Consider the following 26,916-nt stretch of genomic DNA (forward strand, 5'->3'; position numbering starts at 1 on the left):
TGTAGTTTTAAATCAACTGCTACTAATTATTAAGAAAGGAGCTGACAGGAACTGACAGATAGTTCATATGGTTATGTTTATTTCACAAGCACAACTCCTGAGTTTGATATCCAGCACCCAAGTAAAAAAGTGTACTGGGAACACCTATAATCCCAGTGCTGGGGAGTCAGAAACAGCAAGATCTGGAGCTTTGTGGCCAACCAGCCTAACCTACTTGGCAAGCTCCATGTTCAGTTGAAGACACCCAATATCAACCTTTGATTTCCACACTTGCGCACACGCACGCGTGCACACACACACATGCACATATGTGCATATATACAAACATGCACACATGCACACACATGTACCAACACACACACACACACGAGAAGAAAGAAACTCACACCATGGTTTAATAATCAAAGTTTATATAAAGAGTTCCAACTATGGCAGTAGTAAGATATTGAGAGTCACAGAAGAGAAGCAAATAAAAGGGATTTCACCTTGTATAGAACAAAACATTATTTTCTGAGTTCGATTCTCAAGATACAGCAGAGGTCATCTGATATGCTAGCCACCATAATCACACTGGCACACTTATTGAATCCCCACATTGTAAGAAATCAATAAGAAATTAGAAGGCTCCAAGCAGGTTTCTAGGCAATCTGATGTGGGGATTTGGGAATTGTTTTGTTTGCTCTTTATTTTCCAGTCTGGGAAAATCACATGGTTTAATCTAATGTACACTCTCCCTTGCCTTGAAATACCCCAAATAGCAGAGTCCATTGCAGTGTGCATACCCAGAGCTCACAATGATCAGCCCAAACGGCCGAGATTTAGTACTTGCTATCTAAAAGGTAATTATTTTTGCCGAGATCCATAACAAATTAGTGCTGCATGGCTATAACTTAGAAAGCACTCAGATCCACACTTTTGAACAAACTAACCTCCCCAAGCCTAATAGCTTTTTAGGAGCAAATTGATAGAGATAGTAGTAAGCCCATTTCACAATTTATAAAATTAAACTGAGAAGCTGAGCTCGCTTTCAATGCAGAGCCCAGTGCCCCCCACTGGAGCATCCTAGCAAGGGCTGTCTGGGCTTCTTTATAAAGACATGATAGCTATGACCGACAGGTTAGCTCTGAGCTGAGAGGAAGTAGAGTTCATGCTGAAAAGAACATTCTCAAATGTCGGGATACCTCTGAAAGGCCCCTGATTTTCAAAGGCATCCTTTGTGGCTGTGAAATTGTACCTTCTTCTTCATTATTCCCCAACAACAATGCCATAAACTGAGAGGTTAGGCACACAGCAGCCATTCTGGCAGGTCTCAACCTACATAGCTTTCAGGCTGCACGAGAGAAGCAGGTTCGTGTGTCAACAGCCAGCCAGGCATTCAGCGTTTGTTTTGAAGTTGTGGGTTCGCTGGAAAATTCACCTGGAGTTTCCACCAGCTTAATGAGAAAAAAAACATACACACACATTCACACCTGCCACAGAGAGCCCCCCAGCCCCTGAGAACATGTACAAGGTGCATGGAAACCTGGACATGGTTCTGCCCGGCCAGATCAGCCCCAGGACTCATCACACATGGGGTAGACTTGGTTTCATTATATCCAGATGGCCTAGGGAGGGGTGTCAATCTACAAAGGCCAAGAAAATGTCACAGCCATTCTGTGTCCATAAAATCAACTTACAGCCACTGCACAGATGAGAAGAGTGTGAGATTCCTAGGACCGAGTCCCATCATGAACACAGCATAGCATACAACCTTTATAAATAAATTATTTCAACTCCTTGAGTCTCAGCTTCTGCCTACCTGCTTATAAAATGGTGACCATACTAGCCACTAACTAGGGGCTATGGAAGAAGAAATATATAAAAGTTAGGTTCTCAACAGAATACATAGAGGCTGATGGGTCGGTTGATGATGCCAGACTATTCATAGGTATAATCCTTGGGTTATTATAATAAAACTGAGAGTTTAACTTCTAGAAGCACACACCCTACACCCTAGCAAAGTTCAGCAGGGGTCATATGGTCATGTGGCAGTTCACAACTGGGATTTTCTAAACAGGACAGATTTTTTAGAGAATAGTCATTCAAGGTGGCTACTAGTCTTTAATTATCTTTAAGTTCATCTTCACTCAATTATGGTGTGTGTGTCTGTGTGTGTGTGTGTGTGTGTGTGTGTGTGTGCGTGTGTGTAGCTTTCAGGCTGCACAAGAGAAGCAGGTACATGTATCAACAGCCAGTCAGGCATTCAGTGTCTGTTTTGAAGTTGTGGGTTCACTGGAAAATTCACCTGGAGTTTCCACCAGCTTAATGAGGAAAAAAACAACATATTCACACCTGCCACAGAGCTGAGAGCTCCTAGCCTCTGAGAGAATGCATGGAAGATGCACACCTGGGCATGGCTATGCCTAGCCAGATCAGCCTCAGGATGTGTGTGTGTGTGTGTGTGTGTGTGTGTGTGTGTGTGTGTGTGCGTGTGTAAAATAGATAGATGAAAGATAGATAGATAGATAGATAGATACATACATACATACATACATACATAGATGTCAACTATATATAGCCTAATATATATTCATAGCAAGTGATGGTTTTGATGAACTTACTTTATGTCAGCTTTTTGTAAAAATACAAAATGTTAGATCAGCAAAATGGTTCAGGTGATAAAGATGCTTCCCAGCAAGCCTGCTGGCCCATGTTTAATCCTTGGGACCCACAGGAAGGAAAGAGAGAACTGACTCCTGCAAGTTGTCCTCTGACTTCCACATACATGCCACGGTGTGTATAAACACACACACACACACACACACACACACACACACACACACACACACACTGTAATGTTTTAAAAAGAAAGAAAATGTTACAAGTACAAATGAAGCCATTCTTTATCCATTTCTTTTCCTTCCCTCCCTCCACCTCCTGTGGGAGATGGGAATATATCTTTATGATATAACTGTCTTCGGTTCTTTCATAAGTCTGATTACACAAATAATCTGTCATGTGAGTATTCTTATGATAGTCTGTCCGACTCAATGGAATTTTTGCAAGTTCTTTTTGTCATTCAACATGTTGATGAGTTTTATTTATGATGATTTGGGGGGCGGGGTTTGAGAAACTCTATTGGGCTTGATAGAAGAGAGAGTATCCTCAACAAAGCCCTACCCCCGTTCTGCAGTGCTAAGGGCATCACAAGCATCAATCACCATGCCTGATGCCCCTGAAAGCGTATGAGGCAGGAAGGTGCTCATCATTGCCAGAAGAGCCTTTCTAACGTCTGCTGTTGCCCCAAACCATACATAGGCAGGACTACTCGTCTGCTTGATTTTTAAGAGATAATGTAGGCGCAGGGGAGGTAGGCACTCCTACGTGACAACATCATAGCTCAGACAACAGAGTGTGAGACCATGCAGAGGACACACCCCTTTCCTGTCTCTTCCTCGCATCTTTTCAGGCCTGACTTTCTGAGGATTACCCGATGGGGAGTCTTTCCTCCATAGACAACTGGCCCCCAGTGTTCCTCCTTTCTTGTGTCTTGCACAAGGCACTACAATGCCTTTCCCAGACTGGCTGAGGGCGCTGGTGGCAAAGATTCATGAGCCTGGATTCCCAGCCTTCCAGAGCCATCATTAGCAACAGTTTCTATCATTAGCAGTGACCTGCCAGTGCCCTGGGTCATGACTAATTTGTTCTCACCTCCAGGTACCAGCAGCGCTGAAGTGAAGGAAAACCGAAATGTGAACAACCTGGGGACTAGGGCCCTGCCCCCTGGAGACTGGGCCAGAGGCAGCACAGCCAGCATTAAAAGGAAAAGGCCACTGGAGGAAGGAAATGCGGGGCATTTCTGCAAACTCCAGCTGATCTGGAAGAAGCTCTCCTGGTCTATGACACCCAAGAATGCCCTGGTCCAGCTGCATGAGCTGAAGCCGGGTCTGCAGTACCGGATGGTGTCACAGACAGGCCCAGTGCACGCCCCAGTCTTCGCAGTGGCTGTGGAAGTGAACGGGCTCACATTTGAAGGCACAGGGCCCACTAAAAAGAAAGCCAAGATGCGGGCAGCAGAGATGGCCCTGAAGTCCTTCGTGCAGTTCCCCAATGCGTTTCAGGCCCACCTGGCCATGGGCAGTAGTACCAGTTCATGCACTGACTTTACCTCTGACCAGGCTGACTTCCCAGACACGTTGTTCAAGGAGTTCGAACCATCTTCAAGAAATGAGGACTTCCCCGGCTGTCGTCCCGTCGACCCGGAGCTTTTGTCTTCCACCTACCGGCGAGGACGGCTGCTCTACCACACACTGGACCTCATGGGCCAGGCTCTGCCCGACAGGTCCAGGCTGGCCCCCGGGGCTCTGGGAGAGAGGAACCCTGTAGTAGTGCTGAATGAGTTACGCTCAGGTCTGCGGTATGTGTGCCTCTCGGAAACAGCCGAGAAGCCCCGAGTCAAGAGTTTTGTCATGGCTGTGTGCGTGGACGGGAGGACGTTCGAAGGCTCTGGACGCAGCAAGAAGCTGGCCAAGGGCCAGGCAGCGCAAGCTGCTTTGCAGGCCCTCTTCGACATCCGGCTGCCTGGCCACACACCCAGCAGGAGTAAAAGCAACCTCTTGCCACAGGTGAGACTTCTCGGGTAGCTGCCTGTCAGTGGAAAGATGGATGTGAGTTGTGCTATTCTTGCTGTGATGGGGGAATGGGCCTGCCCCTCTCTTCCAGTGTCTGTGAAAAGAGCATGGTAAAGCGCTGGCCTTCCTGGAAAGGCCCCAATTCCCAGAGAGGAATTGCCAGGGTTTTATGGATAGAGGATCATGGGAATATTAAGAAAGCAAGAGTTTATCAACACAGCAAGTGAGCAGAAGTAATGAGAGAACTCATAAAGCTAGGCAACTTTCACAACGATGGGCTCAACTGCTAGGGAGGAAAGACAACCAGGGTCACAGGAAGCAAGTGGAGCCAGCACAGGGCAGGGGCTTCTGTCCCCACCTAGAGACCCAGGCTGCAAGAAAAGAAGGCAAGATTCATTCTCCAGGTCCTCCAGTAACTTAGAAAGTGAAGAACCAAGAAAAAAAAAGGTGTGTTGGTTGGTGGTCTGGGGTGAGTTTCTAGTTTCTAGCTAGTTACTGCAAGCAAACCAAGACGGAAATTGTCTCACTGGGAGTGGCCAGAGCCTCTATGATTATGGTTTCCAACCAGGTGGGAATTTCCAGTAAGACACGAGCACAGACCAAGAGCTGTCAGAAGAAAAACTGCTGGAAGGCAGAGAAGCTAGAAATAAGAATCAGGGAACTGCGGATATGACTCAGGTGGTTTAGTGCTTCCCCAGCATTCATGAAGCTGGGTTCAACCCCCAGCACTGCATGAACCAGGAATGGAGGCGCGCTTCCATAATCTCTACACCAGGGAGGTAGAGGCAAGAGGATAAAGAGTTCAAGGTTATCTTCAGCCACATAGCAAGTTCAAGGTCAACCTGGCATGTATGGGTGGAGAGAGAAAGAGAGAGAGAAAGAAACGAATGAGGGGAGAAGAAAGAAAGAGAAAGGGATCTCTCCCCGTTTTGCCAGCACAATGGTGGGTCTAATTTCATTTTTTTCTTTCTTGCTGATACTGGAGTTCAGATCCACAGCCACTGGCACATTAGACAAGTGAGCTGTACCCTGAGCTGTACCCCCAGCCCTGTGAGTCTGCTTTCTTACAGGAGTTTACCTCCACGTGTTTAAGGTGCCTGTGTGGCACTGCCTGTGCGGCAAGAACTATTCTCACACCACTTAAGACAACCTTATTCTGCCAAGTTCTATAATTGCTTATTTATGCAAATTATCTTTTTCTCTTATCACTCTGAGACTTATTTGTAGGTCTCTCTAATGTAGTCTATACAGCAAATTATTTTTATTCATTCTGGGCATCAATCAAGGAGAGAAACACTTTACATAGTTAAAAAGGCACTTAGCCCCGTGCTTCATCCTAAGGACTTAACAACGGTGAGTTATTGCTGTGATCGCCACCATCATGACATCACAGTACCTGGAATAGAATCCCTTATTTTGCTTTTGGAGATAAAGATCCCATAAAAGAATTCAGGGTGCCATCAAAATGCAAGATACTGGTCAGGGATATGAGTGAAGCCACAACGAACATAAAGGGCTCTTACAGTTTGAATAATAACTGGATAGGGCATTCGTTCCTTTCATTCATTCACTCATTTCATATTTGACTCTACGCAGACATGGGAAAGACGCCAGAGCGGATATCCTTTGTGTATGTGTGTTTGCAGCATATGCTTGTGTATATGTGTGGGTGTGTATATGTGTGGGTGCGTACACACGTGTGTACATGCAGGTAGAGACATGTCAGAGATCAATGTGGCATGTTTCTGCTATCACGTGTCACATTATATTTTTATTTATGTGTATATGTGGGGGTATGCAAATGACTTCAGTGGTCCCAGATCCAGAAGAAGGACCTGGAGTTACAGGTAGTTGTGAGCCATTTGACGTGGATGCCGGGAACTAATGGAGGTCTCTGCAACAGTAGACTGCACCCTTCACTGCTGAGCCATCTCTCCAGCCCCTCCACCTTGTTTCTTGATACAGAATCTCTCACTGAAAGGGAAGTTCAGCAATTTGACGAGAACAGCTGACCAGCGTGCCCCAGTGATCCATCTGTCTCTACCTAACTAAAGCTTGGATTATAGGCCCATGCTACCATTGCCTGTTTTTATGTGGATACTAATGATCCAAAGTTGGGTCCTCATGCTTGCAGAACATGCACTCTCTTGACGGAGCCATGTTCCCAGCCATAAGATGTACTGCTTTTTACAAATCTTCTGTGAAAAAATACACACTATCCATAAGTCCCAGTTTAGGGACAGTGGTATTGTTTTTCCTGCTCTATTTACTTCCTACTCATTTCTTTCACCTCAAGCATTTATTATACATGTAATAATGACTTAAGGAGCAGGTGGGAGGGGGTAAACCATAATCTTCATCAGTCTTGCCTTTCAGCTCATACTCAAATAAATGCAGAACCCCAGTGAACAGAATGGGCTAGAGAAAGAAGCAAGAACATTTTCTAGATCCACTTCTGCACACTCACTAGCAAGAAACTCTGTGACCTTGCATCCTCTCTTTCCTATGCCTTTGTCTTTTTATTTTTCTGACATCCCCCTGTTCCACATCTCTGCTACAAAAAATCAAACTTGCAGAAGTGCCATGGAAGCAGTGTCCTCCCTACTGCCCGGACTCAATGCTGTGCAGAAGAATGAGTCCTGCTGAAACTGCCCATGACCTTTGGCATGAGTTTGATCCGCTCATCTCTCTTGCCTACTTGAGAAGGTCCGACAGCCATTGTGGGCATAGCCCTTGTGCTGTTTCACGCGGCCGCAGCTTGATGCCACTTTGCAGAAAGGCCAGAGCTCCCCGCAAGGCTCCCAGGCAGGCCGGGGATTCTCTATTTACTAAGACACCCACCCCATCTCTCTCTCTCTCTTCCGCTTCCTACCGTGTGAAATTGAAGGACGTCAGTGAGTTCTGGGTGTGATGCCTCCTTCTTTCATGTTGTCAACTCTGAGTTCTCACGATGGAGAAGCCAGGCAGCGCTACTACTTTGTAATAGTCATTTGACCCCAGAATGCAGCACATCCGTTAAAGCCATGGCTGCTAAATTATTTTTCTCTGACAGTCTGCTAACCACTCCGACTGGATGATGAAGGGCATGGAGCGGCTCGAGGGCTGCGGGCCATTCATCACACCACAGCAGTACAGCCGTGCCAAGGGCTCATTATCCTCTTGCGTCAGACCCTTAAAAAGTGCACCCTATAGCTGGGTGGGGGCCAAACGTAAAAATGGGAATCAGGGCTGATGAAATTGAAAACCTGTCCTAGACAGGGTCTGAGTTCATGGGAGAATATATTGAAATAAACAATTTTAAGGTTTACGATAAAAGCTGTTCTGTCTTACTACTCAGCCTAAACCCCTTCCTTCTAGGAACTGTGTTCTCTCAGCACCACTGTCAATACATCAAGGGGCCTCTGTCTATAGATCACAGAAGTCCCAGCTATGCACTGCTGATCCCTTGTCTACATGTCTTGCAAACCTCTGTTTCTAGAACCTGAGTGCCTCATTCATAGGTCACAGAGACTCCATCTATATCGATCATAGAAACTCTATGCACAAATTATAGTCCCCTGTCTGCACATCATGGGATTCCCATCGATATATCAAAGCCTTTCATCTATAGATCATAAAACTTCAGGGAAACTATATCTGTGAATTGTAGATTTCCCTGTGTATAGACCATGAGCCCTGACCTGTAGATCACGGAACACTCCCTATACACATCATAATATCCCATCAAGACATCATGGAACATTTACCTATACTTTGTGGACTACAACCTTTGCATCATGGACCACTCATCTATCCACCATAAAAACTGCCCAAAAATATTCTGTGTCCCCCACCTAAGGAGCACAGAATCCTTCGCTTACACTTCATGAATTTCCCTCCTTGACTATGACATATATCGTGAACACCACACCCTTATCCTTCAATAATATTCAAGTAAGCACTTGGTCTCAAAGGCACCATGACTCTAGGTTCTGGGTCCCTAGGGATATGTCCTCTTGTGATCTTTATCTGACTGCTCTGCCAGCACTGCCATGGGTGCAGCAAATCAAACAACTTCCGAAAACCATTGCCTGGGCTCTCAGAACAGGGCACTTTCCACCTCCCCTGAGCAAGGATAATTCTTCCAGAGTTTGCTTTGAGGACCTTGTAGCAGTGCAGTTTCTGGAACTTGGACACTGACACTAGTATTTGATGTTGTCTTCACAAATTCCCATATTCTTCCCCATACAAGACCAATTTGCAGGATGACAAAGACACACACGTTATTCCGTAGAAGATAACTAGATGTTGTCTGTCCAATGCTCCAACCAAAGACTAGCATTACAAACAAGGCTTCAAGCCACCCTAGTGCGAATTCTCTTAATTATGTGATAGGCTATGAACAAATACTTCATGTGTGCCAGAGCTTAGGAATATCAGGAAAGCATGTTAAGATGCAGCTGTTGACGCTAGAGAGATGGCTCATTTAGTAAAGTCGTTGTCATGCAAGCAAGAAGACCTGCGTCTATCTCCAGCGCCCATTTAATAAGGATAGCATGTTGGTGTGCCCTTGTAAACCCAGAGCTTAAGAGCCAGTGACAAATGAATCCTTGGATTTACTGGCTGGCCAGCCAACCTAATGGAATCAGCAAACTCCAGTCCAAAGAGAAACCCTATCTCCAGAAACAAGAAGGAATAGGTCCTGAGGAGTAGCTCCTGAGGTTGACCTCTACGTGCATGCCATGCACGTGCATGCGCACACGCACTCACACACGGGCACACACTGGACACAGCTAAGAATCTTTTTTTAAAATTTATTCTTTGTGTCTTTCTTGTCTTGCATCTTGATCCCATTCATTTCCCATCCCTGCATATCTACCCTCTGCCCCTAAACCCCACCACCCACCAAGATAAAAATTTAAGAGAAAAAAGAAAAGAAAAATGGAGTTACCTCATTGTGGAAGCTGTAGTGCGGCACAGTGAGTCACGCAGTGAACCCTTTTGTCCATATATCTTTGCTTGCAAGTGTTCATTGTAGAGAGTCAGTGGTCTGGTTCAAGGCCTCTGGTGTCTGTTATACAATCGATGCCGGGCCCTCCCTGGAACTCCTCTTAGTTATCCCGCTATTACCCTGTGTTGTGGAGATCCTGCAGCTTATGAGTCTGCAGGACCAGTCCCTTCACATGCTCCAGCATATCACAGATGGGTGGATAATGGGGTAGGCTGACCCATAACCCTGGTTCTGGGCATGGGTAGTAGCAAGGCTGATCAATCCACAAACTTTCCCTTATCCTCACCAGCAGGGTGAGCTCTCCTGCATTGCCTTGGCTAATTCACCAGTTGCAGGGATGAGCAAGGAGCGGACAGTTCTTCTTTCATCTCCTCAGGGTTGGATCTCCCTCACCTACACCTCCAAGGCCAGTTCTACTGTGTTGCCCGGGCATGGCGTAAGGGTCACTCTCGAGTGTTGCGGCAGATGAGGGTCAGGGCTAGCTCTCCACTCTTATGACCTCAGGGTCAGCTCTCCCACCTGCCTCAGCATTGATAGGTGTGGGGTTGATGCGCCTCTCTCCCGCTCCTGCCACCACACGAAAGGTAAATAGAGGAGACAGCTCTTCCATGGTCACAACTTCAGGGCTGAGTTGCCCACACCTCTGCCAATAGGGTTGGCTCTATTCTGCTGCCCAGACAAGGTTCAGGACCTGCTCTCCTGAGCGTTGCAGCTGGTGGAGGGCAGGGACAGCTCTCATGCCCTTCTGATCTCAGAGCCAGCTCTCCCACCTGCCTCAGGTGTTGTGGGAGGGGGCGGGGCATCTCTCCCCCTCCCATGCCACCACATGACAGATGAGAAATAGGGACAGTTTTCCCATGCCCACAACTTACTGTACACTGAGTGAGAGTCTTGATGGGTTCTGGAATGAAGACAAAGGGTATATAGGATAGATCCTAAAGAAGTAGAACCTCTTAAAATTCCCCCCTGAGACCTTGAGATGAGTCAGAATACATGATGGTAGTTGCTGTGCTCAGAATCCAAAGCATCAACTTTACTAAACTACCTAAAGTAGAGGCCCAGCAGGAGCAGGGCAAGAGTCCACATTGTTTCTGCAGTCTGGGTCTTGAAAGAGTAAGTTCAATTGCGTGATGCTCACTGCAAAGGTTCAAACTGCAGGAGTGAGCTCATCCGGGTCTAATTTTCACCATGTCAGGTGCCTGAGAGCTGAGTCTTAGCCAGAGGAGCAAAAGTGAACATTTATTAATGTCTTTAAGGCATGGAGCAGACACAAATAGGTAGGGTTTACTATGCTGATAAGAAAGTGTGCAAGTCCCGGGTCTCCATAAACAGCTGTTGAAAATGATGTGCTCACTGAGAGATAGCCAGGAGGCTCTGTCCAAATCCTTCATGCTTTGTTTATCTACATTTGGTACAAGACCCCTCTAGGCTAACATGGCTAATAGTAGGAACCAGAACAAGAGCATGAGAATGGATAAAGACTCATTACCTGGAAGTATCATCATGAGAAATAAGAGCAGTCTCAAGGCCCGATTCTCACCTCTAGCATGAAAAGATCTGAGTTCAGAAAGCACAAATTCAAAAGAATGGCTTTTTTTTTTTAGCAGTTCTGTTGTTGAAAAGTGGTTAAAAAAAAATAAAAAAGTACATCGCAGCAAAGGGAGCTAAAGAAAAGTTAAATTCTCCCTAGGCACACGGTAAATCTGAGAAGAGAATTAATTGGCTTGTCTGCAGTTTTCTCATTCGCCCTTTATTGCCCCATGTTTGAAAATCTCTATATCAAGTGGATTGGTGTTTATGGTGTTTTACAAGGGTTTAGTCAAAGCACCTAAAACACATGTTTCCTCAAAGTAGACGAGGAAATGCCTTCTAAAGTGGCTGTTGAAGGCTGGCTGATTTGAACAATCAAGTCTACAAGAGGGCCCACTGTAGAAGACTCTGCCTGTGGCTTCAGGTGTGTACGATTGCTAAGAACTTGAAATAAGTAGGCACCAAAAGGAGCCTCTGGGATCAAATGTTAAAAATGAACGCCACATTTCTCCTCCTGCAATGACCTCCATGTGCAATGTACATTAATGGTTGAACAAATTAGTCTGGTAGGAAATCAGTCCTTCCCACCCAATAACTCTTGATAATTCTATAACTTACATAGTGACATAAAAGAAGATGGCTTTGCTGACTCATGATTTTTCCTCGATGGGAGTTAAATCCCATCTTAAAAGCTGTGATGTTTGGTTGTTGGTACCTGCTTTAAGAATGGGGGAGGAAGGCGAGACAGAGGCATGCATGGCTCTTTGAGCCAAACTCATGATACCTACTTAAAAATGGATTTTGGGGGCTGCTGGAGAGATGGCTTTAGAGGTCCTGAGTTCAATTCCCAGTAATTACATGGTGGTTCACAACCACCTATAATGAGATCTGGTGCCCTCTTCTGGCCTGTAAGTATACATGCAGGAAGAATACTGTATACCTAATAATAAATCATTTTTTAAAAATAGGCTTTTTGTGAACTGGCGAGATGGCTAAGCCATTAAAGACACTTAAACCTCAGAGCTTCTGTAAAGGTGAAGGAGGGAAGTGACTTCACAAACTTGTCCTCCATGGTGTATGTACATATACCCTACACACATCATGCACACATCTGTACAATAATAAAAAAATCCTTTTTAAAAAAGAATAGGATTTCATCTTATCTTGGGTCACATTTATAAGATCCTCTGAAAATGAACACCAAAACCCTGGCATCTTTTGTTTCCTTTGGGGAGCTTATCCAAAGGGTCACTTCCTAGATTATGGTTTATATGAAGGTATGCCATTTCCCACCAACCTCCCATGATGGTTCTCTTCTCTGAGCAAGGCCAAATCTAACTGGACCTAACCATCTAGTAACCAAGTCCACTATGTACCTGTCCATCCCAGAAAGGGCACTAGTTTCTCTCTACTCATACTTCCCTAACATATTAGCAACACAAAGCAGAAACTAGACAGGCAGCTCCCTTCCTTTCAGCACCTCTGCCTTCCAGAGAGAATTGTCTCCTTCAACTTGTCCTCTGACCTCCGCACAAACCGTGTGGCAAGTGTGCATGGGAGCTTGCATGTACACACCCATACACACGCACACGCACACACACACACACACACACACACACACACACACACACCAAAATAAATAACATATGCAAATTTTTAAATAGAGAATGTCTTTAGTTAGGTGTTGATGTTGGAGAGTCTTATGTATTTCTGTTGCTTTCATTGGCTAATTAATAAAGAAACTGCTTGGTCTGATAGGTCAGAACATAGGAGGGTGGAGTAGACAGAACAGAATGCTGGGAAGAATGGAAGTGAGGCAGACACCATGACTCTCCTCTCCGAGACAGCCGCAGGTTAGAATCCTGGTAAACCACCACCTCGTGGTGCTACACAGATTATTAGAAATGGGTTAGATCAATATGTAAGAGTTAGCCAATAAGGGGCTACAGATAACGGGCCAGGCAGTGTTTAAAAGAATACAGTTTCCGTGTAATTATTTCGGGTAAAGCTAGCCCGGTGGGCAGTGGGAAGTAGCCTGCCATTCATTCAACAAGGTGTGGAAGACTTTGTAGCTGCTTAACACTTTTGTAAGTCTATACAATGTATCCTCACATTTACTATCCATGTGTGCAATATATATTATGGAATGTATATCTAGCATGCCCTGTTCACTTATAGATTGTACATCTGTATAGTGTCCTTACAATATGTGCTATACTGTATTCAACATGTTCATTCAATATACTGTGCCTTGACACAATAGCTCCTATCTTATTTCCTACTCAAACATGAACATTAAACGAGAACAAAGATTTCACAAATAAACATTGAAGCCTGGTGCTCTTACTAAGTTTGGCCTTTTAAACATTGTACATGTAACTACCCATCAGTTAAGGAGTGTCTACAAGCCAAGTTCTGCCAATTGTCTAATTCCGTGGCCATAATTAACCATGATCACAGAGGCAGTGGCATAGCAGCTAATGTTTAATAGCACTTGATCTATATTGGCTCTGATTCTGTGTTTACATATAACGGCACACCCGCCCTCAAATGGAGTCTTTACACAAGACATTAATTACATTCCCATGACAGATGACTGCACTGAGGCCTTTCTGAGGCAGGTAAGGCCCTGGCCTAAAAATCGAAGGGAAGACAATTACAGAAAGGTCCAGCACTTGGCTTCTGTGGGGCTGTCGTAGCGACCTTGCCCTTAAGATACCTGTCACTCTCCCATCTTCCAGTGGCTTTCTGGCTTATGAAAGAAACTGAGCGCTCTTGGCTGAAAGGGAAGTTTGTATCTTAGTAAAAATTGAGCCTAGAGGGCCTAGTTATTAGTTCCAAAGATGCAAAACGTATTGTGCGCTGACAAAGGGAAGGGGCTACTTGAATCTGGAAGGCTGCAGAGTTTGACTGTACAAGGAGAGCTGGGGAGCCGGAGTGGGACATATGCCTGGGTGTCAAGTCCCAGCAGGCCGCTGATTTTGGAGTATGTGGGAACTCCTACTTGGGCAGGAGGAAGCCTGGAGAAGGTCAGAGCTCTAAGCTGCCCTCATGGATGAATTCCCATTAAGAAGCTGTCCTCCTGGCTCTCCAGGATCCTGCTGATGCCTCTGTGGAGCAGCAGGGTCCTGGCCGCTCGCCAAGGGCTCTCATCTGAGAACGTTGCTGCCTTAGTCGGTTCAAAGCCTACAGCCGCAAGTGCACTTGCGTAGACAGGCTTTCTGGGGACGGGCGCCGTCTTCCTCTGGGATTCATTGTTACACTGAAAAGGAGACAGCAGAAAGAGGATAGCAAATGGTGGAATGCCAACTTGTAAATGAGCCAGAGAAAGGAAAGATGACTATTCAGAGAAAAGAAAAGGAGCGCCCCATCCCTGCAATGAAGAGAGGGTAGCAAAGAATATACCCACGGAGGTGCCAAAGCTGGCTTTGCCTTTCCAGCCCAAAGGGCACCTGGGGGAGATCTCACTCCTTTGGGGTCTCTCCCCCTTTCTGATATGTTCTGTGTTCTCTCTGGCACCTGGGTGACTTGGGGTACTTTCAGTTGCGAGCTTCTGTGAACCCCTGGCAGAGGCTAGGGAAATGGCCTGAAGCAAGGCCTTGGGATGGAGCAGAAACTCTGCCTACTGCTGCTTGGCCTGGTGAGGTCACGTGATGATGGCAAAAAGCTCGGGGTGATCCAGATGTTGAATCTGAATGTTTGAACTTCACAGTTCTTAGCTTCTGCTCCTCTTCATCCTCTCTCTGGTTTCCTGGGCAACCAATGGCAGATAAGAGTTAGAATGCAAGCTTTGTTGCTGGGTTAGCGCAGAGAAGTTGAAGAAGAAGAGCAGAATTCTTCGTGGAAATCCATAGGTCACTGGTAGGAAAAAGGAAGAGAGGCACAAGTTAGTAGAGTACCTCAGACTGGTTAACGCACAAGACAGCAAGCCCAACGTCAGCCCACCCACCAGGAACTTCGGCTGCAAACCCTGACTGCTCTGGCAAGTGCAGCGGCTGTCCCATAACCTGGCCATCACCTTGGGTGGTCCAGGAAAGACAGCAGGAGCTTGAATACCTGTGGACTCAAGGGTACTGCAGAGAGGATGGATCCCTGATCATTCGTTCATATGCACAGGAAACAGGGTCCAAGCTGGTCTAGACAACATGACTGTCTAGAAAACCTACAATCCATTCCGGATTAAATTTTGACTGAATCCTGCAAAAACTATGTCAAAGATGGTTTGAGGGAGTTTATACATAGTGGGGAAAGGAAACATTCTCTCCTCCAAAATTTCACCCCATCCCACCTCAATGAACTGTGTACCCCACACTCTGTAAACCACTGTCAGGGCATTGGTGCTGCCATCCTGGAAGGGTCTTAAGTTCACATGTTCTCAAGCCCCCCCCCATCTTTTCAGTTACCCTGAACCTACTCTATTGCATGCTTAGTGTCCCTGGGTATATACACGAGGACTATCCTAAGTGCTTTACACACAAATCGTCTCAGGAGAGTGATACTGTACAGGTTATAGGCCAACAGTCTTTTGTGCAGTTCTTGCTGCCTTCCAGCCTGAATGACGTAGCCAAAGAAAAGCCAAAGATCACACAGATAATGGGCACAAGTTGCTTAGACATAAAGTCCTGAGCCCTTGTCCTGTGTGCTGCTCAGCTCTCTCCTGGGAGATGATGCATGACAGACATGCTTATCCACAGTTGGAGAGAGGGGGAAATGGGTCCTGGGGTGGAAAGAGTTAATTAGTCTTTTCAAGCCAGATTGTGTGTACACACTCCCTAGCTATAGAACCTAAGGCATCTTGGTCCCCAGGGCCTCTGTTTCCTGGCCTGTGTGATGGGACGGCCATGAAGGCTACCACACTAGAATGGTCAGGAGCCTCAAGTGGGTTAGCACTGGGATGAAAACCGCGTTTGACACGGAGAAGACTGTATAGATGTCTCTCGTTCCTCTTCCAGGGTCAGCCACAGATATGCCCCACTGGTGGACAAGAGAGGGGACAGATATTCCAAGAAAACTTAGATGAGCCCTTCTAATCCATTTCTGAAGAGAGAGAGAGAGAGAGAGAGAGAGAGAGAGAGAGAGAGAGAGAGAAGCAGAACTGTGTGGGAGGTGGGAAACCAGGACTTTGGTGAAATTTGGCCACTCTTGGACCTCAGTTTCCTTGTCTGTAAAATAAAGGTCTGATTAGCTATGGTTACTTCCATAAAATGGTGCTATTCAAATTGAGCATGGGTGGGGTCTGTGAGGCCCCACATCTTGCTGAGGAACGACTAGCAGTCTGGCTTGGGGGTAAGGTTAGTCATTTTTCTTAGTGGCGCAGCTATGAGTAATTGCCCACGTTCCAAAAAATAATCCCTCACATGCTAGTGTGAGCACCCCTAATGCAACCCAGTGGCTCTTGATAAAGTACATGAAAGTAGAAAAGGGAGGCTTTCTCTGAAGAAGAGGACCAGAGGAAGTAGGAGGGGAGTAAGAGGAGGTAATGAGGGGAGAAAGATGATCAAAATACATTGTATACCTGTATAAAATTGTCACCCAATAAATTAAAATACCTTTAAATAATTAGAAAGTAAGGACTATGGTTGACTGCTTACAGTTCTCCCATTGAAAAAAAAATTCTGGTACAGGATGCCCATATGTCAGCATGATGTATACAGTATGGGCACAAAATGCCGGCAGCTGCTATTTGATAACATTTAAAGAGCAACACAGAGGCATCCTCAGGCTGACAGGCAATCTGCAGCATCTTGCCCCAAACCAGAATTTGTATTTCTTACTCCAGCAGTGATTTTTATTAAGATATAGAGTTCTAAATCAAGGAGAAGACTGAGGACACTGGGTAGCCAGGAAATGATGGAGATACAATGGTTATCCTCACCAGACGGGGATAGACCAAAGTCAGTGGGCCCCCATGTAGTGCTGAAAGGGAGAGGGGAAGACACACTAGAGGGTCTTTTCTCTCCAGCAATCCCATCATCACTTCAACTGAAAGACTATCAGAGTCAGAGCCTTGGCTCGATGTCAGGCCTGTTTAAATATGCTGCCTCCTGAATCTTTTTGTGCCTCGTGCAGACACTCCTCGGAACGCCCTCAGATCACTGTGAAACACGCAGGTTCAACCATGTTACGTCCTAGGATAGAAATCTTATAATCAGCTCTCGTCACCATCTGTGATGCATTTTAAATAATATACCGTAAAAATTTTGGTTCCCCCGGGCTGAGGGTTGTGGGTATCTCGAGGCACAGTTCCGTGAACTCGTAAGCTCTGAGAGCCACTCGGGTAGGACGCTGAGAGCTCATTACTCCCAGATCCCAGTGCCACACACCCTCACTCTCTCAAACTCGTCATGTGTCTGTACATCTTAGATCCTAATGAGGCCTAGATGGTGATAAACCAGAGCGTGAGTTTCTAACAACGTGCCACAATTAGACAGTTCTAAAATGTATTTTTCTAAATTAATGCACGCAAGGAAATTGTGGCTTCATCAAGTACTCCAAACTTAAAGGCATATGGATGAAAGTTCCTCTGCAAACACCAAGTGCAAGAGAGATAGTTTTGTAATACAAGGTATTTTCCTTCTGGTCACAACTTCAATTGATACAGTGACAAAAGTTTTCCTGTGTCTGTTGCATGAGGTGCCCCTGTTGCAGTTTTGATGGCTTCAGTGACATCACAGGTGCTTAGTAAATTGACTCTCCAGATGCAAGTTTGGTTTTATCTGGTTATCCAAACTGAGAAAGCAGAGGAAATGTTCCAGTAAAGTGCATACTCTGCCTCTCAAAGCATCTATCCATTATTGTGACTCCCACAAAACATCTATTCATCATTGTGGCTCCCCCCAAAAAAATCTATCCATTATTGTGGCTCCCTCAAAAGCATCTATCCATTATTATGGCTCCCCCCAAAGCATCTATCCATTATTGTGGCTCCCCCAAAAGCATCTATCCATTATTGCAGCTTTCAGTGCCCAGAACCAGGTGTGAATGACCACAGAACAGCCCAAAAGGAAGTAGAGGTTTGCAGAGAGGAAACCTTTAGCAGTTGGAACTACAAAATGGGCACACAAGAGGGTCTTCTGTCTCCAAGTTCATTCCCTCACCCACTGGTCCTTCACTCTGAGAGACTCTACAAAAAGCATAGATTGGTTTAGCCCCACGCCTATTTACATGGGTTGCATTCTGAGTCTCTTCAGGCCACACTCAGTCACCCTTCAAAAGCCTTTCAAATGCTTTCGGGACATTGCGAAGAATGAGAACACAGCTGGGCCCATCTGCCTGTCCCCTAAAAATCAATCGTCAGCCCCGAACTGTCCTGACAGCCAGGGCCTTACAGAACATGCTTCAGTCCCTGTCACCACGGCAGCTCTCTCTGTACTGCCTCCTCTGTGAAGGGACAGAGGCATAGAGCTGGGAAGCTTTGCTCATGTCAGCTCCCAGTGGAGCCCATGTCGGCTCCCTTGGGAGGACATAGGAACAAACAAGAATCCATGGAGTAGGTGAGCTGTGGGGAATATGATCACTTGTACGGACACAACAGTTGAAAGACCAAAGCTAGCTTATTTTTAAAAGGTTGAAGCAAAGCTTCCTTGGGACTCAACAGACTTGAATTTGCATTTTACATTACTTACTAGCTGGATGCCAATGGGCAATTTACTCAAACTCTCTGAGTGCCCTCACATGCATAATGACCCAGTGTCCTGGCAGAATTTGCTGCTATGAGCATCCAGAAGGTCACATGCGCCAAATTATATGGAAGTTACTTCAGGCTTTGTAGCTCTGTTCACTGTGGATGTTATTCTGGACCCAGTGAGAGACAATTATCGTGAACGATGATGTAACGATGGGTTTCCTTACCCAGGGCCCAAAACAAAACCAACTCCCTAACTGTCCAAGGTTGTAAACAGAGTTAGAAACTCCACCCATTGCAGTTCGTACCGCTGAACATGAGGGGACTCATCCTCTGCAGGTCTGGAGAAACCTCCCAGACTTCATTTCTTTTTTTTTTCTTTCCTTCTTTTTCTAACTCTTTTTTTTTTCATAAGATTTTTTAATACAATCTTTTCTCATTTTACATAGCTATCCCCATTCCTACTTCCTCCTCCCGTTTCCTTCACCTTCCCTCAGCCCACCTCCCCATCCACTCCTCAAAAAACGGTCAGGCTTCCCATGGGGAGTCAACAAAGCCTGACACATCATTTTGAGGCAAGACCAAGGCCCTGCCCCCTATATCTAGGCTGAGCCAGGTATCCCTCTAAAGAGAGTGTGCACCTAGATCCAGTTCAAGCACTAGGGATAAATCCTGATCCCACTGCCTGTGGCCCCACAGACTGTTCAAACCTCACAACTATCCCCTACATTTAGTGAGCTAATTTGGTCCTATACATGTTCACCCGCTCTAAGTCCAGAGTCAGTGAGCTCTCACTAGCTCAGGTTAGCTGTTTCTGTGGGTATCACCATCACGGTCTTGACCCCTTTGCTCATATTATTTGCTCCTCCCTCTTTTGGGCTGGCCTCAGGTAGCTCAGCCCAGTGCTTTGATGTGGGTCTCTGTATCTGCTTCCATCAGTTGCTGGTTGAAGGTTCTTTGATGACAATTAAGATAATCATCTATCTGACTACATGAGAAGGCCAATTTAGGCACCCTCTCTACTGTTACTCAGAGTCGTAGCTGGGGTCATCCTTGAGGATTCTTGGGATTTTTCCTAGTGCTATGTCCATGTCTTATATGAGGAGAAGGGGTACATAGGAGCAAAAGGCCTTCAGTAACTATTCCATCTTAAGGGGAACTCCAGAATAGATAAAAGAAAAGAAACATTCCATTAGATCGTTTTTGGATGCTCTGGCTTTCAGCATGAGCATCTACTGTCATTGGGAATAAGACTTAGAATGGAACCTATTTGAATTTCTAAGTCTATGACTGACTGCTTATTTAATCTTAAACCAGTTAGCTAATCTTTCTGATTGATGTGGGAATGACGAGCAATAATATCAAGGTCTGGGGAGTCTGTGAAGTACTTGCTGCACAAGCATGAGGACCACCGTTCAGCTCTCTAGAACCCATACACTTGCAATACCGGTGCTGGAAGACAGACAGCAGATCTCTGGAACTCATCCGCCACCCAGTTCTAGCCAAGTCAGTGAGCTCCAGGTTCAGTGACAGACACTGTCTACCAAAGAGGATGGAGAGCAACTGAGAAAGACACCCAGTGTCAACTTCCGGACCTCCACACACATCCACACATGAATACACACACACACACACACACACGAATACACACACACACACAAATACACACACACACACATGAATACACACACATCATGACATCATGTTTATTTCAATATTACATGAGACACATCCATAAAAAAGGCAAGACATCATGAAAAGTAAGATTATACAATCACTATATTGACTTTACTTGTCTTGAAGGCAGGCAAGTAGGCAAGAGAAAAAGAGAGTGGATGGGGCTCCCAGGACGACAGCCACGGGACTTGGGTATTACTTGCTGCTCACACTTTCCCACCGCCAGACACAATTTGATTCTGGTCAATTCAGGCCCAAGTATACATGAATGAAGTATACATGCAGTGATACCATAGTTAATATAGCCTGAGACAAGAAAAAGAAGCAGTTGAGCATAGAATTACTTCTCCACCCGCACACACACACACACACACACACACACACACACACACTCACACACACACACACACACAAAGAAAATGACTGTGACAGAGCAACACTCCACCTACAGTAAATACTGTGGTAATGGGAACTGAATTTCAAACTAGCATGGCTCTCACTCTGTTTGGGACCACAACACACATAGGTCACACAAATCACATGGTTTTTGTCCATTTTGACCTCTGACTATAAATTCACCTTTATCAACTCAGTAATGAAAGGTCAGAATAAAAATTAACATAGGATGAATTATTTTGAAACTCTCAAGAATTATATAAAAAGTCAAATTATTACACACTTCCTGTGTTTCTCCTCCACATTGCTTTCTCCGTTACCTGCACATCTACAGGTGTGCACAGCACACAGACCTTCTCTTTCCTTCCACTCTCCTAAGGGGCTTCAGGGATGAGGAACCAACAACAACACATTTTCATATCCTCTCCCAACAATGATCACTCAACTTTTTGATGCTAGAAAGTTTTGTTTCTCAACAGACATAGTTATTGATTTGAACAATTTTCAAAGTTTGGCATGAATCTAGGACAGCCCTGAATCATTGATATTTATGTTTTGCTTCAAGGCTTATGTCTGTTTTTAATCCTGTTGCAATCAAAGCAAAATCAGGATGTATGATACATGAAGTAAAGAAAAGAAAACCAAAAACACAGCCAGGGATTCCTCAGAACTTTGTTTTCAAACTTTTAAAAAAAAAAAACTAATAGAAAAAAGGCTGTTGTTAGATTTTCCAAACATAAGATTCATCTGGCAGAAATGTGATCCCTCCCAAAAAATGGCTTCTACTTAAGCTAAATAGCTTGGGTCAGTAGAAGGTAAGTAGAACACAGACGTGGTCAACCAGATTTGAATTAACATTTACTGTGTTGCCTATTCTTATAAAATGCAAATTTGACCCAGTTTTTCAATGGGACCTGGTCATCTTGGAAGAAAGGCTACTCCCAAGGGAGGCAGATAAATCAACACCCACCAATAGGAAGGAAGAAAGACCCCTCAGCACAGTCCAGCACATGATGAGGCAGCTGGGCTAAGAATGGGGAACCCAGGGAAGAAGAGACAGGAACAGGAGATATTTCAAATCCAGGGCATGGCCCTCTGTGGGTACTGCTTTCCTGGCAAAGTGCATGTGAGAAGAATGAGAAAGATCAGTCCTTAAGGTCCCAAACTACTATTAACAAGATGGATGTTAGGGTGAGTCCACTAGAAAGCACTTCTGCCCTCAACCTGTGTAAAGGAGAAGACAGCCCATCCATCCATCATTGGTTTTAGAACCCAGGGCCTGATTGGCTGAAAAGGGGGAAGATAAACTTACCCTCTTTCAGCCTTGTAGTCTCTCCTCCATTGCACCCACCTGTCCTTGCTACAGTTTCCGAAGATTCTCTTTGCATGACCATTTTCATTTTCACTTTAGATTTGTTTGGAAAACAGATAGCATTAGCATAGACAAATTAAGAAGCCATTGGCCCGTGTTTGGGGCCATTCTCATCTTCTTTTCCTTTTCCATTTCCTCTTCAGTACTAGAAGTAAATCTAGAACCTCCTCATGTATGCCAGGTAAGTGTACTTCCACTGAGTTATATCCCCCAGCCTTCGTATTTTTAGGCAGAATCTCCAGTAATAAGGCTGGCTTCAGACTCCCTCTTTAGCAGAGAATGAGTGTCCTGCTTGTACTTCTAAAGTGTTGGGATTATATTCATGCCCACCACACCCACTATAGACAGTACAGAGAATAGAGCTCATGTCTCCATGCATGTTAGGCAAACATTCTACCAGCTGAGGTAAATCCTCAGCTTCCTTCCTATGTTTTGCTTTTGTAAGTTGACAGCGTAAACATCAAACATGTGATCCTCCTGCCTCAGCCTCTTGAGGAGCTGGAGCTACTGACAGGCTTCTCTAGGCCCTGTGAGGGTCATCCTCAGAACAGAACCCACCACCTCAAAATCTCTGTGTCATTCTAAACCCTTCCTCCTAGAACACAAAGTACCTGATTTTCTTATTTCCATATTTTACATAAATAGGGTTTTTTAATCAAATGGCTAAAGATGAACATTTTATATGACAGATCCAATGAACAGAAATTAGAACTGGAAAATATGGTAAAAATGAAGTTTATCTATAATGTAGTTATTAGAAACTGGAAGCCGGGTATGGTGGAGAGTTATTTGACACTCTGGAACATAAGATAGCTAAACTTTTGCCTGAATAAATTTAAGTATGTTGGACTGAACTTCTCAAGTACTGAACAACTGAGCACTGATCAGCAGCCGTGAATGAAAGCAGAAATGACAGCCATTGTTTTGTGTGTGTCTTGTTTTCAGTGAACTGGCCACAGTTTGGGAAGTGTGTTCTTTCTCAATGTTTTTTTCCCATATGAATTTGCTTTTTGTGACTATTTTGCATAGATATTTTTGGTTTGGTACATAATAACATCCACCAATGATTCAAATTTCAAGCAAATGTTAGACCCAGCAAATCTCACAGCGTGAGCATGGCACCCAGGGTATATGTTACCTGATCTGAAGACCCTGTAGGATTACCACCCAGAAGGAGAATTCTAAGATCACTTTGAAAATACAGGGTGCTGCACCTTTGTACTTCAACCAGCTACGTTGAGAGATCCTGTGATTCACTCTTAATTTCTCCTAGTACCCTATTGAATGGATACTAAATAAAACTGCATTAGATACGAGTCAAGAAAAAAAAACAGGTACCAGAGAATTCAAACTCATCCAGAATAACATAAAGTAAGATGCGGAGGCAGATGGGAAGGTAGAAAGGAGCCAACAAGCCCTATGTCCATAAATATTCAGTGACATCACCTATATGCTACAACACAATAGACAACACGACTCAGTTTATCATCGGTCAGTTCACACCAGTTGTCAAAGTTCTCACATCTTATGAAGCAGGTGTGTGTATGCCTTCACTGAAGTTGATACTGTGGTGCCATTAGCATTCATAGTTAGAGTCTAAATACTGTATGAAACAGGCCTGATTATTTTGTCTATCTCAAATTTTGCTATTTCTCTCAAAGTTTTAATATGGGGACCCACATGGATACACCCCCATACCGTGTGCTGTTTTGAACTGCTGATCATCTGGACCGCCCCCATACTGTCTCTTAGTAATTAATCCACTTTGTAAAAGGTCAGTTCTGGTTGAATCTAAAATCTATGCAGAGCCTGTTATGGTGGTTTTTGCCCAGCATCCCAGCACTAAGCGACTTAGTACATATTGTGAGTTTATGGCCACCTTGAGCTACATAGTGAGTTGAGGTCAACCTGACACAGCAAGACTCAAACTCAAAACTAGCGGACAAAAATTAAAAATAGACAGAAAGTAATTGACACACAAAACTTCTAACCAAAAGAATAAGAGAAATATCAGTTGTTTTGCTCTAAATAGCTTAGTTCCATAGGTCCACTGCTTTTTTGCTATCTTGAGTCATTGTTCCTGAAACTGTCTCCCAGTGTAGGAGATGGCATACACACCATAAAGGTTATTACCACTGAGAGTTGCTGATGAAGACAGGAAGTAATGGGCTAAAATATTCTTTCTAGAGCCACAGATAATAATAAAACTTCTCCTGACATGGGTGGTCCTCCATGGACTAAGGAAGTGCAATTTTTTTCTACAGAGACGTCGCATGGTCTTCTGAGGGCAGGCCGGCTGTAGGAAATGTCTTTTCCATGAGGAACCCCTCATAATTCATCAGCAGCTAAACCTAAGGAGATGCAAAGGTCATTCTTATTTCACAACAAGAAGAAATATCTAAGGAACCTTTAAACCCTTCATTTTCCCTGCACAGCTACACAGCACTCATGCATCATAATGTAGAATGATCCGCCTCTCTGCAGCAAGGATATTCACTTAATAAATACTGTGGATGGGTGTTCCCGTGATTTATTAGTAATCTTGAAGGATACAAAGATATGCAAAAAATTCGATAACATCCCTTAGATCCACAAAGTATTAATTAAGCACCAGGTATTCAAGACACTAAGGAAACAAACATGATAAATTTGTTAAAATCACAGTGAATAAGAGACAGAGACGTGAGAATAACCACACAATAATGAAAGGAGTTACCACATCCCTTAAAGGGTTCTATCTTATCATCCCGAAGTGAGTAAAGGTCTAAATGCATTACAAGATCCCATTGTTTAAAAATCTCCTGCTGGGAAACCCTTGGTAAATTGGAAAATGATTCTGAGATGAATTGGTGCTGGATTTGTGCATTCTAGAAATTTCAGTGTTTGCTTGCTGGAATTTCCTAAAGTAGGGGACATGTTTAGAAATCACTGGGTTTTACAACCAAATTATTTCTGAATAAGAGCTAATTGTGTTTATATTTGTTGTGAAGATATATAGAAACAGTCTGTGAATGTTCCTATTAACCACCACCGCCAAATGAGAAGACATACTTAGTACTATTCAAAGCCAAATTCAGTACGGAGGCACTTAGAAGGCAGTCTGTCTGGGATAAAAATGCATCTCTGACTTGCATATTCTAAACAGAATAAAACAAGCAATGAGCTAGCTGTAAAACAATAAGATTATCAGGATGTGCGAATTTAGCTTTGATGGCTTTTGAAATCTGAGAAAAGTTGCAGAATATTTCCTACTTAGACAGGAACTTGTTTATTCCTGTTTGAGATTCTATCAAAAGGGTCCTTGGGTTTTAGAAAAACATAGATGACTAGCTTTGTTCATTGTTCAACCTGTGGATTGCAGTCAAGCCTACCTGAAAAGAGACTGGCTTCCACAAAAGCCATCGTCTGCCCCTCCCTCTACTCCTCAACCATCTCTCTGTGCGTCCAGGAAAACACCCATCCTGGCCATCACTCAGCTTTCTCTCCATGTGTCTATCATCCCTCTGTCCATCTATTCATATTCATTCTATAGACATTTATAATCAGTCCTCCTTTATAGGTCATAAGCCAGCGCATGGAGTACCCAGAGAAGGGCTTAGGGTAAACCCTTGTCCTTAAGAGGTCCTCACAGTCTAACCAAGAGGTTTCCCATACACATCCCAGTAATGGTCATCAGAAAATTTTCCTGCAGTTATATTTCTGTCACTGTGAGAAAGTGCCCAAGATACAGAATAAAAAGCTCTTGACTCAGTTTCAGAGGTTTTCATCCGTCACACTCATTCCATCGTTCAGACCTGTGACACACCAGAGCATCACGAAGGGAACAGATGACAGAAAGTGTTTTACCTCATGTCAGCCAGGAAGCAGAAAGAAAAGGGAGATCCTGAAATCCCAGCATCTCCTTCAAGGACACTCCCCAATACCTTCACTTCCTTCTACTAGACCTGTTTTCTGAAGAGCTGTCAGCCGTGGAGTAAGGCTTATATCATAGGCCATTTGGAACCATTTAAAGACCAAACTACAACAACTTGGAAACATGTTTAAAAGTACAGATAGTGGACTCTTATCACAGACTAAGCAAATTGGAGTTTCTTGGGATATATTTTAACAAATCCCCCAAATAACTCTTACTCAGCCTGAAATTTCAGAATTCAACTCCTGTAAGGACTTGAAATTAGAGCAAGTCACCATAACACCTCTGACTGTGCTTGGTAGAGATGGGTTAAGACTGTTGTCACAGCACTGGAGAAATAAGGCCCACTCAGAAACTCAGAAACCATGGAAAAAGAAGACCCTTTGACAGTAATGCCATAGCCAGGTCCCTGATCCAAGCACTTCCCAGGAAATCATACACATGCTTCTAAAAACTCAAACAGGCCAGGTTCAACAGATGAACCTGGCACACAACAGATGAAGGGAACTGACTCGTGTAAGTTGTCTACTGATCTCCACTTGCATGCACTGACAGACACACGCAACACACACACACACACACACACAAATAAATAAATAAATAAATAAATAAATAAATAAATATGATTTTAATGCTCAAATATTAAAATTTGTGGTCCAGAGATGAGGTTCAGTTGGTAGAGTACTTGCTTAGCATGCACTATGCCTTGATTTCAGTCCCCACTGCTATATGAAGTGGACATGGTGTCTCACACCAGTAATCCCAGCACTTAGGAAGTAGAGCAGGAGTATCAGTACATCAGGA

General features: G+C 44.4%; 1 protein-coding gene across 1 annotated transcript in view; it reads left to right on the forward strand.

Annotated features, from left to right (window-relative positions):
* The window catches only part of Adarb2 (adenosine deaminase RNA specific B2 (inactive)), a 547,609-nt gene that overhangs the window by 362,780 nt on the left and 157,913 nt on the right, over window positions 1-26,916 (forward strand). The window contains exon 3 of the mRNA XM_085699197.2: window positions 3,697-4,604. Within this exon, the coding sequence (XP_085555323.2) occupies window positions 3,697-4,604 (908 nt within the window). The remainder of the gene's footprint in view (window positions 1-3,696; window positions 4,605-26,916) is intronic.

Source organism: Myodes glareolus, chromosome 14, assembly GCF_982192425.1.
Source record: "Myodes glareolus chromosome 14, mMyoGla1.1, whole genome shotgun sequence".
NCBI lineage: Eukaryota > Metazoa > Chordata > Mammalia > Rodentia > Cricetidae > Myodes > Myodes glareolus.